At 40.8% G+C, this 13,064-nt stretch overlaps 1 protein-coding gene across 2 annotated transcripts in view; it reads left to right on the forward strand.

Moving 5' to 3' along the window:
- col24a1 (collagen type XXIV alpha 1) overlaps positions 1-13,064 on the forward strand; it is a 129,240-nt gene that overhangs the window by 78,327 nt on the left and 37,849 nt on the right. For both annotated transcript variants that reach the window (XM_077584106.1, XM_077584105.1), the window contains exons 27-32: positions 3,011-3,064; positions 4,380-4,433; positions 7,720-7,773; positions 7,911-7,955; positions 9,755-9,799; positions 12,595-12,648. In XM_077584106.1, coding sequence (XP_077440232.1) covers positions 3,011-3,064; positions 4,380-4,433; positions 7,720-7,773; positions 7,911-7,955; positions 9,755-9,799; positions 12,595-12,648 — 306 coding nt within the window. The remainder of the gene's footprint in view (positions 1-3,010; positions 3,065-4,379; positions 4,434-7,719; positions 7,774-7,910; positions 7,956-9,754; positions 9,800-12,594; positions 12,649-13,064) is intronic.

Below are 13,064 nucleotides of genomic sequence, written 5' to 3' on the forward strand. Positions count from 1 at the left end.
GTAAATTTACTCAAATGTAATTTTAGAATGTTTTACATTTACTTCTCACCGTAATTCATATTATGAGATCTACTTACCTAGATAGTGTCATGTCTGGGGCTCTGGTTTTGGTTGGGGGTCCTGATTGGTCCCGAGTGGGGTTCTGCCCTTCCTCGGCTTGACCAATCCGGGCCCTCAGCCACTTGTGCCTGGCCCCAGGTGTGTCTAGTCTCCTCATTAGTGTGGTTGTATTTAGTTCCCGGGGGGTGATCAGTCGGCGTGGGATCATTGCCGCTTGTCACGGTCAACCCCGGAGAGCTGTCTGTCACTTTGACTTTGTATCTTTTCAGTTCTTTGTTTATTTAACACTAACCAGTGCCCCGGTTAGTGTTTTCTGTAAAATAAAGTACGTCAGTCTCACCCGCACTCTGGTCGTGGTTCTCCTGGAGGACCCAAAATGCAGGGAGGCATTTTGGGTCCTCCACTCCACACGTAAGACAGACTCAACTCTGCTCCGTGGCGGACCGTAACAGAATGATCCCACCACAAACGGACCCAGCGGACCAAGAGGCAGGTACCGTTCCAGTTTCCAGCGGCGCTAGTGGAGCGCCCGTTGCCAGTCCTGGTGGCGCTCGTGCAGCGCCCGTTGCCAGTTTCCGGCGGCGCTAGTGGAACGCCCGTTGCCAGTTCTGGCGGCGCTCGTGCAGCGCCCGCCTCCAGTTTCCGGCGGCACTAGTTGAGCGCCCGTTGCCAGTTCTGGCGGCGCTCGTGCAGCGCCCGCCTCCAGTTTCCGGCGGCACTAGTTGATCGCCCGTTGCCAGTTCTGGCGGCGCTCGTGCAGCGCCCGTTGCCAGTTTCCGGCGGCACTAGTGGAGCGCCCGTTGCCAGTTCTGGCGGCGCTCGTGCAGCGCCCGCCTCCAGTTTCCGGCGGCGCTAGTGGGGCGCCCGTTGCCAGTCCTGGCGGCGCTCGTGCAGCGCCCGCTTCCAGTTCTGGCGGCGCTCGTGCAGCGCCCGCTTCCAGTTCTGGCGGTGCTCGTGCAGCGCCCGTTTCCAGTTCTGGCGGCGCTCGTGCAGCGCCCGCGACCAGTTCCAGTTCCGGCGGCGCACGTCCTGCGGCCGCCACCGGTTCCCGTTCCGGTGGCGCACGTCGTGCGGCAGCGACCCCTGGCCCGTTCGCCTGTGCCGCTGCAGCCCCTGGCACGTTCGCCCGTGCCGCTGCAGCCCCTGGCCTGTTCGCACGTGCCGCTGCAGCCCCTGGCCCGTGCCGCTGCAGTCCCTGGCCCGTTCGCCCGTGCCGCTGCAGCCCCTGGCCTCTACGCCGGAGCCCTCATCCGGGTCCCGCTATCGATGTTGACTGTCAGGGAAGAGGGCAACAATATTTAAAATAGAACGTTTTTATACGTTTTTGGGATCAAATTAGTTAAAGGGAATGAAAGGAGACAGTTTGATTGGTGATGATTGAAGTCTGTGCTTGTCTGGGTCAAACTCACCCACACAGAGATACAACACGTGCCATGCAGGATTTACAGCGGCCATGAAAATAGAGTCCGTGTGCTCTATATTTGTGGCCTGCGCAAGTCTGACGTAAAGCACGATCTATGGGTCGGCTTTCCTTTGCTTTGGTATTTTCTTACACATACGGTTTAGGGTGCAGTGTTGCTAACTTATCGACTTTCTCGCTAAATCTTGCGACTTTCCAAAGCCTCTTGGTGACCTTTTTCGTCAAAAGCGACTAGCGACAAATCTAGCCACTTGTTCTGTTTTTCTTTACGGTGTTTTTTTTTTTTTTACTCCCATGACTTTGTTGCTCTCTCCTACAGCGTCTATTATTATTATTAAATGCAAATTGCCAATTATGCAAATTGGGCAACGACATCACTTAGCGACTTTAAGGACAGCCAATAGCTACTCTCCTTACTGGGGAGATGGCAACACTGGTAAGGGTGTTTTGAACAGTTTTGGGTGTGAACAGAACACAGCCCACTAGGCGGATGGTATAAAGTTGGCCAAGGCGATCACAGATCACTGATGTGAAGTGGGTACTTGGAGACTGCCTTCCACCCAATCTTTTGTTTCCATGTGTATGTAACTACACAAACTCAACCCAAATTTATAAAATTTAATAAATATGACTGAATCACTATGGCTGCGTTCAGACTGCAGGCAAATCTGATTCCTCCTCAAATCTGATTTTTAGGGCTGTTTTTAGCAAGTGTCCAAATCCAATCTGGCCCTGTTCAGACTGAGCCACATTATTGACCCATCTGACAGGTTGCTGTAGCAACGACGTCAAAGAGGCGGCGTCCACCGGGTGTAATGTTTGACGTCATGTGACGCTGTTTACCGCTCCGTACTTCCCGTTCCTCGCAAGCGCATGAAGCGGTTTTCTTTTATTTTTCTTTATTTTCTTTATTTATAATTTTTTTAACGACCATATATCTATGGCTATGACCGACTATTTCGCTATTTCCGGTTGCGCATGTGAAGATCTGATGGGGTAGCAAGACCGGCTTCAGCGCAAGTAACGTAAACTGTCACTGTATTACCGGTTGAGCATGACAGGAGCCGACAGGGCAGTGGAGCCGTCAAGGCGATTAACTGCCGAGCATGTAAGGAAACAGCCGAGCAGCGAACCGATTGGATATTGACAGCGCGGGCGCATTAGTTATGCACGCGTAGAGTGATTGACATCATGACAGTCAAATCAGTTCTGAGTGTTTCGAGCTGATCAGACTACGATGTATCCTGTCCAAATCGGATATGAAACTACCTCCCGCATGCGGTTCCAATTCGTCCCGCAAAAATCGAATTTCTTGTGCTTTGTGACTGTTCAGACTACAAAAGAGCCATCCACATTTAATATGGATGGGCTAAAAATCGGATTTGAGCTGCCAGTCTGAATGACAGGTCACCCAGAAATTATATTGTCATCACTTCATGTGTACTAAAATCACATATGGTTTCACAAGTTGAATGTATTATAAGATATGTACGACCTTTCAATACTGTTTGTTGTGTTTCATTGCTATAGGGATATCCAGGGTTGCCTGGAAGTCCTGGGGACATCGGCATGCAAGGTACACCTGTAAGTGGCATACCTTCATTTTCGCCGTTTATTCTTTTTTTCTTATTCTAGTAATCATAATATGTATGTGTGTGAATCAGTGCATTCATTCCCTTGTTTCATTTGTTTTTGTTGACCAATTAGAGTGGATCATACTAACAATAACTTTAACGTTAACAAGGACAATACTTAAAATACAAATTGGAAAACCTTTATGTTTACAAATTTAAAGGGTAATTTTATAGTAGGTATCCATTTTTCTTTAACCCACACTAATATCAATTATAAACCATTAACTCATTCCCTCCCAGCCGTTTTCACTGAAGCAACCCCCTTCGCTCCCGGCTGTTTTACTGGATTTTTACTGATTTTGCAAGGCCCACAGAATATTGTGTTCTATTGCTATAAACAATGGAACCTACCAAAAGAAAGATGAGTCTATTTCATTAGGAAAAAAAGTTTATTTCTATCTGTTTGCGTTTTGCAGCAATTAGCATTAAAATATAGCTAGGTTTCATCATTATTCACAAATCTGTTTAAAACTGTGGGGGAAAGAGCTTTTTGCAACATGGATGGAACATGATGGAAGTAAAATGGTTTTAATACATGTTTCCTCCTTGAGAAAATGATCAAATATGCAAATCGTTCTACTGTTCATTTCAATTAAACAATAAATTATCCATCATTTACAGTTTTGGAAGAGAAAGCTCTCTGAAACTCAAAGGTATACAGTAGCTGTTTCCTGGTACCAAGTGTGCCCCAATTATTATTTTTTTTAATAAGTATGTGTGCAAAGTTGCATCTTAACAAATCACAGCACATCTGGAACAAAGTCATTCAAATATCCGAAAGTGGTGATTGTCAAAAACTGAACACATCCTTTTAGTTAAACACAGTGTATCAAGTATCAAATAGAGATGAAAGGAAAACCAATCTGTTTTGCAGTATTGTAGCATGTGCATGTCATAGTCACATTTTTAATCTAATATAGCTCTTGCAACAGGGAGTTGCAATGGCCGTGTCAAAGCCCAGAACGAAACATGTATGAAATTCTGTGCAGAAACAAAATAGTTCCAGACCTCAAGCAACATTGTCAAGTACTGTGGACCAAAATCTCCAACAAAGTTCTAATTAACTGCTGCTAAATATTGAATTTTGAATTTTATGTACCATCATTTGGGTCAATCTGTTTAGTTTTTCACACACTGCTTTGACAAACTGAGGAATTAGTACATGGTATTATTATTCATCATATGTGTTGTTTACCTCATTTTAACTTGATGTGTTAATTTCTGAACTTTCCAATCATCATTGTTTTGTATTTATTCCCTCACAGGGTCTACAGGGGCAGACAGGGAGTCCCGGCAGCATCGGTACAAAGGGTCGTAGGGTAAGAACTAAAGGAACTCATTGGAATGCAGTAAACCCATTTGCCGTTTATCATTGGTTAATTCGCCTATTTGCTCTTTTTTTTTTTTGCGGGGTCTTATTTTCTGAAAAACTCACCTATTTGGTGTTGGCCAAAGTCATGTTTACTATAACAGTACTTCTTTGACACAATTTTGTCACATCTTTGAGCCAAGGAATGATGTTGAAGTGAGGAGAGGATCTCCATTTAGTGGAGCCAATACATTATCTAAATGGAAAGAAGTGTTTTGCCACCATCTTGTGGGACCTCTAGGCAATTACAAATGTAGATTTTTGCAGTTCACAGCAGAGCTCAATCCTCTCAATCGGGGGGGGGGGGGATCACTGTTTGTATTATATGCCGCACACCAAACGACATGACAGAAGGTACGTGTCCTTGGTCAGGATTTTCTTATTATAAAAAAATAACTAAATATTTTTTTAAGATCTTTCCCTCATGCAATAGAACAAATCCAAGAAGAAAAAAAACGACAACTAACAAAAAAACAAACACAGAATGAAAGCAAAAAGCATTAAAAAAAACAAATGGTGGATTGTCATCATATTCAAAGATTTACACACAAAGCGAAAAAATTTAAATGTAGATAAATTTATACGGACAGCGCCAGAGCTTATAACACTAGTGACTAGCAATCGAGTAGTGTCAAAAAAGGTTCCCACACTTTTACAAATTTATCTCTTAAATTATTTTTATCAAAACGAATCCGCTCCAGCCTTACATACTGTGCCATTTCATTTAGCCATCTATTGAAGCATGGGGCTTATGGAGTTTTCCAATTTAGTAATATTAATTTCTTGCTACAACCATACCGACCTTGAGAACCTGCTTGGTGAAAGGGAAGGGTCTTGGTCAAGTCAGAACAACCAAATATTGTCAGTTTACAATCGAGCTGAACCACTATTTTACATTGTTTAGAAAACTATTTACATATTTCAGACCAAAAAAAATTCAGTACAGGGCAAAGCCAAAACAAATGTGCAAGTGAGCCTTCAGTAGTACCACACCTATCACACAAAGGAGACACAGATAGAAAAAATTTACTTAGTATGGTTTTGGAGTAATGAATCCTATGTAAAACTTTGAATTGAATTAGTCTGTACCTGGAGTTAACAGAACATGTTTGTATGCTAACCAGTCCCTCCTTCCATAAATCTTCTCTAACACCAACACCTAGATCTACAGCCCAGGCTTCTCTAAGATAACTGGTATCCACCGGTGTTTTAAAAACACTAATAAAGCGAGGGGTCAAATGTTTCAACTGTGGCTGTAAAAGTAAAACATCATAAAAGCTGCATGATGGTTTGGTTATGAATTCTGGAATATGATCCTGCACAAAATGCCTCATTTGGAGGTAGCAAAAAAAATGTGAATGAGGAAGATGGTATCTTTCTTGAAGTTCAGAAAAAGAAGAACATTTATTGTTGCAATATAAGTCCTCTCTCTCTCTCTCTTTCCCCCCCCCCCCCCCCCCCCACAATCCTCAAAAACACTGTCCATCAACCCAGGTTTAAACATGTGTTTAAACGTCTTGTTAATGGAGCATAGATTGAAACCTTTGGGAAGCCAATGTTTTTTTTTTTTTATCTGCTTCAAAATTTTTAAGGAACTTTTAAGAAGAAATTGCCTTAATTACTTTTACAAGTAATTCTTGTTGGGATTTATGCATTGCTTGAAGTGTCAAATCCAGCTTGTCAAACCTTTCATTGACATGGTTGAGGATCTTATCCGAGACTTTTTCCCACATCGGCAGATTGTCCATTTCCACACACGAAGTCTGGCCTGTGATAATGCTATCGCTAGCATTGTGAGCACTCGTAGTTGGGATCTTCTGTGGCTTTTTTAGGCATGACTTCATGGTATGCAGTTGCATAGATTAATGGCACTCTCTTAACTGAGGTTGAGGTTTGATGTCAACATTAAGAGACAGTTAAATTATTGAATGGCACGGAGGAGCGTCTGGAAACACGTCTACTATGTCTATATGCTGCTCTCTAGCGCCTCCTATATATAGAGAAATATATTAAATATCAAATAAAAACGCTCTGCTCCCACATTTATTTATTTCATGCCGCAGACGCTCTATCAGGTCATTGTTATTCAAATAATCGTGTCTAGGGTTGGGCTCTGCTGTTGCATTTGTTGTATTTATTTATTTTTTAATTTTGGCAGTTTTGGTCCTCCATAGTAACCCCCCAAAATGAGAATATTGCCACCCAAAAAAAACAACAACTTTATTGTAATTGGGATTTGCTGTACGTATTACAAATATGAGTTACCCATAGCATTTACAAATTAGCATCTTTCATTTTAAAGATCAGTCACATTGAACTTGACCTCTACTGCCTAAAAGCAAATCTCTTGATTGAGTCCGAGCTCTTTCTTGGGAATAGAGCATGTACTATTACTTATTTTTTTATCTTGTTATCGTATACGGTTTGTTCCGTGCAATGCACCACATACCCGACCGACCAAGACCACCCATGTGCAAGCAATGAAGATCAGTCACAGCTGAGTTTGTTAGATTGTGATGGTTTGTTGACTAGAATTTCTCCAACAACTAGACACAATTTCCATGTGTTCATTTGTTTGTGTCTACACTGGGATGTTATGATGTTATGTGGTACATGCAGCTACGATACAATATGAGACAAAATCATACTTACTGTCACTTGACAGTAACTATGACAGTGAATTGTCTCTACACCATCAAGTATTTATATAGGGGTGATTGTTTTTTTCCTCTTAAGTCACTGTTGAACAGCATTTTAATTTACTGTTTGTTTGAGCTAGCCATATTATTTAAAGTATGTTATTATGTTAGTTAGGAACCACAAATAATGTTGTCCTGAACAAATGGATGATATACAGCAGGATGGTACCAAATCATTTATTAAAACGTATGACCTGATGTAATACCAATTACCAGAAATGTAATAAATAAGCAGAATACAAGCATTTTCTTTCCTGACTTGAGAGAATATTGGAATTTAGGCATCTCTAAATTGAAGCAGATCCTCTGAAGAAAGAAGTATAAAAGATAAGCAAACAGGATAAAAACATCTGCTTTTAGGGGTTCCTGAACTGGATAAAAAAATAAGATTTTTATCTGTTGATTTTCCTGTGAGGTGGTCAAATTCTAGTAATGTTTGTGGGACCTTCCATGCAGTTGCATCATCATTAGAACTTGAATTTGACAGTTTAATGCAAAATGTACATTCGTTGATTCGCGACATTGTTTCACCCTCAGGGGCCCCGAGGTCCTGATGGCCCACTGGGAGAACCGGGCCCCGAAGGCACCAAGGTAAACACACACTATAGCAAAATCTGTCCCCATACAAATGAGAAATGATAAACACGCTGAAAATGGAACATGATTTATTTTCATTGTGTCATTGATTTATTTATTTTTTTATTCATATTGAAATATTCTTCTTTCAGGGGGAAATTGGTGATATTGGTGTAAAAGGAGAAACTGGTTTTATAGTAAGTAAACTTGATTTGTTGTTATTTGCAGTTTCCTGAATGTGGTTGTACTAATACCGATAAATATTTTGAATATCTTTATCATTCTATAAAATCTAAGAGACCCCCCACATAATGATTAAAAAAACACAGCAAGTGTGTGCTCACTGCTCCTTGAGTGTTGTGTTGGTGGGATGAACAACACATACCTCCAGTGTGATGCACCTCCCCCAAACCAAATGTTTGCCGTAGTACTAAGACTGAACTGTGAGAGGCAGCATGGAGCCTCAAGTCATCCAGACTGCCGAAAAATACAACAAATATTTGTCATTTTTATTGCAATGAAAGAATTGGGGTAGCCGTTAAAATATATATATTTTTAATTAGTCATAATGTCTGTTAGTCAGAAGCTGAACAGCATTGTGTTTCTTTATGGACTAGATATATGGCTAGAGCGTGAGGCAGAATTCCTGCCCCATATATATGTAATATGATTAACCTTGTATTTGATTATTATCATTTTAATGATGGTATTTGTTTTGAACAGAAGTCAAGAAAACATTGCGGAAAGTTTTAGAAGGTCATATAAAATCTGGATCTGTCCTGCAGGCCTTAAGTTAGACATCTGTGATCTAAAGCCAGGACTAATGATTGTCATAAAAGAAGAAGAAGAAGAAAAGCATCATTGTGCATCATGGTTAACAAGCATGTGTCCTTTGAAGATTTTTTATATATTTTTTATATATTTTTTATATTTTTATTTATTTAGTTTTTTATATTATAGGCCTCTGTAAAAGCCAAGTGAGACTTCAATCTTTTTTGTTGCCTGTTAACTTAACTCTGTTATTCACAACATGTTATTGTACTGTACATCCAAATGCAACTAAGAATTATAGCAACTAGGGGTGTTAGAAAAAATCGATTCGGCAATATATCGCGATATTACAGCGCACAATTCTCAAATCGATTCGATATGCGGCCAAATCGATTTTTAAACATCTATTTTTTATGGGAATATTCAACAAAATATCTTTCTTAGGGTTAGGATTCACACATTAAGCATCGAAGAATGTTATATTAATGGAACATTAAGCCTTAATATTTTATTTCAGTGCTGTTCAAACATGAAACAGACTGCAACCTGTTTGTTAAATGCAGTGGCTCAGTTATAAGCCTGAATTTCAGATAAATAAATACATTTTCATACAAATTTTACAGTCTACATGTACAAGTTTATTGATTAGTATTTTCTAAATTTATACCCCCCCCCCAAAAAAAAAATCACAATAATCAATTGATAGATTCGCATCGGGATTAATCGAATCGAATCGTGACCTATGAATCGTGATATGAATCAAATCGCCAGGTACTAGGCAATTCACACCCCTAATAACGGTCTATAGTCATGCAAGGGGTATTTAGTATCATCAGCGGCGCCACTTTTATGAGTGGCTGTAAATAAGCCACTCTGGACAGTTAGAAAATGCAAATAAAATGGGATTTTCTTGTGTGTAGCCTACACACAATGATTACTCACTCATAAGATGACCTATCCAACCAGTTCAGGGTGTACCCCGCCTACTGCCCGAAGCCAGCTGGGATAGGCTCCAGTGCGCCGCGCGACCCTTGTGAGGACAAGCGGTTAAGAAAATGGATGGATGGCAGATGACCTATTCTTTGAAACAATTCAAATAAATGGCTGATTTATATATTTAGTCAAGGATCATGATTTGTGTGAATTGGTGCAACCTGCAACTACACTTTCAACATTTCTTTACAATATGCCAGATCTCATCAAATACTTGTTTCTCTTTCTCTAGGGCAAAATTGGCGTTCCAGGAGACAGAGGCCTCCCTGGGAAGCCTGTGAGAAACATTTATTTTATTCAGTATTTGCTGAGTTGTACTTAAATGTGTGTGAGCGCGCTCGCATGTGTGTGTTTTTTAGATTGCATTTTAAAGACGAAAAGTGTCCATAGAGATCCGGACATTGACGTCACGCGTCCCAAAATGGGCGTTAGTGCAGCCATTTTGGCAGCATAGAAAACGCGTCTGCCACTTTGAGTAAATGATAAATGCCACACTTTAACAATGATTGATAGTTGTTGTGGACCAGCTGCCACAACGAGAAGAGGCAAAAAAAGGGATCAAGCAGTCTCCAAAAATCAAATCAATGCATAGCTGATGGAGGACTTTGCACATGGTGGTTGAATCAGCAGATGCTAACTGTTACCACACACAAAATGTGGGGGAAATACTGTAATCTGTTTTGTTCGATTGTGCTGCTACGGTTTAATATATATATTACACAGTTGAATTTAATAATAATAATAATAATGCAGCGGATTTATATAGCGCTTTTCTACCTAATCAGATACTCAAAGACGCTTCACAATGGTTGCGTTATTTGTGTGCTCACACATTCACACTGTGGTGGCTGACGGAAGCGTGGCGGCCAGTGTGCGCCTACGGCCCCTCCGACCACCACCAAAAATTCACACCTGCCATACACCAGTGTGAGTAGCACTGGAGGCAATGTGTGTCAAGTGCCTTGCCCAAGGACACAACGACACATGACTTGGGGAGAGCAAGGATCGAACATCCGACCTTCTGGTTACTGAACGACCGCCTCTACACCCTGAGCCACGGCCGCCATAACTGACCAACACCATAAAGAAGACATTTTACGGCATACATGACGGCGGCCGTGGCCCAAGTAAAAGCTTCTAAGTTGCTAACATACCTAAATAACACTGCTAACTTTGATGGCATTTTGACCACACATAAAGGGGAAATAAATCGTAAATCATACAAACTTTGTATGATCGATTTAAAAGCACTCACCGGTGTAAGAGGGGGAATTCCACTAGCAACGTCGCCGAGTTGAAAAAAAAACGCTCCTGACACTTCATCGGCAATGTAACCTGTCCACCTCGAGCATGTATTTCATGTCCTTTTCATCAAAGTGACTGTCAATGCTCTTGGGTGGAAAGTTGACGGCTAAACGCCAGTTTTAGCCCTCCACGCCATTGTAGTCCATTAATTCTGCACCTCTACTTTCCTGCCACGGGGGAGCGTGTTCAGAGAAATAAGTCACATGATGTCTGGATCTCTAATGATTTATGATCTATTCTACATAGTCAGAAGGACACAATGATTCTGTCCATTGTTTCTGTATTTTACCTCTTGTTTCAAAGGCAATTCAATGCATATAGCAATTAGTTAAGGTGATCTACTCTTCTTGTAATGTCATCAATTGGATAAATGCAGGACAGATCATCTCTCTGGAAGCTTAATGAGGAAGTCAACCCAAGAATTTTTTTTACAAAAATATGTTGTATGTGTCCCCACTAGTCTAAATACGACATGGTGATTAATATTCTGTTTGTAGAATATGAGTGAAGCATCAAAATACACCCATTTTCATCCATTACAGGGGGCAGACATTTTGCCACTTGCTGTCGACAGAAAATGGCATCACGCCTCACCTGTTTTCTGAAGCTGAGCCGTGATTGGTTTACCTGAGCCCTGATTAACTGTAATGTCATTTTCAGTCAACAGCAAGTGGCAAAAGGGCCGCCCCTTGTGATGGATAAATACCAGTGGATTTTATTGCTTTATTTATATTCCACAAATACAATATTAATCAGAATACTGTACTAGTGCGGCTCCATAATAAATATTAGAAAGAAAATTTTGGGGTTGACTTCCCCTCTAATCATGTGTACCTTATCAGGAATTATCAATAAGTCTACCGTTAAACCGTGAAAATCCTCAGTAAATTTAATTATAGACCTACTTCAAATTGTGTAGCTGTGCTTTTGTATGGCTGTGCAAAATGTGTTTAAAATGTGTTTACCATTGCAAACTACGATAAGATGATTAATTATGAGATTATGTCATTTAAGAGCATCATTATCTCTATGAATGTAAGTATTTGGTAGTTTTAACTTATTCAGGTTTAAAGCGGCTGAATGCAGAAAATTGAATTTTGAATTGCTACTGCCACCTGTGGCCGAAAAAGGAAACTGCACACTCCCTTCTGCACGTAGACAATGTGCAGATGACATCACATCGCAGACAGAGGGCGGAAATTTTGAACCTGAATCCAGGCTAAAAAACGATTGTCCAGAGGCTTGCAGGAGTAGGCTACCCATTGTGAACAGCTAAAGTGTTAATCTACTAATTAGAGGATGTTTTAGTCATAAATGGTCAAGTAAAAAGGCTATTGTAAAGATATTTTTGGGCATTGTTACATAGAGCATGTAATGAATGAGTCTATGCGCAGCATATAAAAACTGTTCATGTTTTTGGTTTCAACATTTAAAAAGAGAAAGAAGCAAACATTGATCATGCTTTTTTATGACAACAAAATGTTCAAATGTCATATCCATCAATATGAAAACGGAAAACACTTTTTCTGCTGTAAATACTGATATGGACCGACAGTTCCATTGTCCCTGGCTCGACAGCACCATCTAGTGATTGAAAAACATCCTGTTTTATCTGGATGCCTGACATTTTCCCTGTTCTGTTTATTTTTTGCATTAATACAATTTTCAAATGCATCTATGCAGGCCTTGGTTGAAACTGCTTTTACATTGACTTTATGATGAATGGTGTGGTTTCGTTAGCTTGATTGATGCTGTGTGTGTCTCCAGGGTAAAGCGGGTATTCCAGGAAGTGCAGGGGAGAGGGGACCCCACGGTGAGGCTGTAAGTACAGTATGCCTTCTTTATATTACCACTAATTGTGAAAGGCATCTGGAACCTATAATAACGCTTTGTGTTGCTGTGCACCAGTAGTCGCCGCTTGCGCATGTTGTTTTACGTGGCTTATTAGCAGCGTTGGAACTGGTTGAGTGGAAAACAGCCTTTTTTTTTGTTTGTTTGTCTTTGTTTTATACTCTGCATTTCTCGCACCTCCAAACCTCATACCTTAGGCCTCCCCTCTTGGAACTGTGCTCAAGATTTTTTAATATTCCTGGAAGTCAGCCGAGCCCTCGGGGAAATCAAGAATGTCAAACAATCAAATATTTGTTAGGGTGTGAGGTTTCCATAGCGCAAGAGGAGGTATTAGTTATGGGTCTCATCTTGCTTCTGTCGATGTTATCAGGTTCCTCTTTTGCACA

The sequence above is a fragment of the Vanacampus margaritifer genome, chromosome 13 (assembly GCF_051991255.1).
Source record: "Vanacampus margaritifer isolate UIUO_Vmar chromosome 13, RoL_Vmar_1.0, whole genome shotgun sequence".
Lineage (NCBI taxonomy): Eukaryota > Metazoa > Chordata > Actinopteri > Syngnathiformes > Syngnathidae > Vanacampus > Vanacampus margaritifer.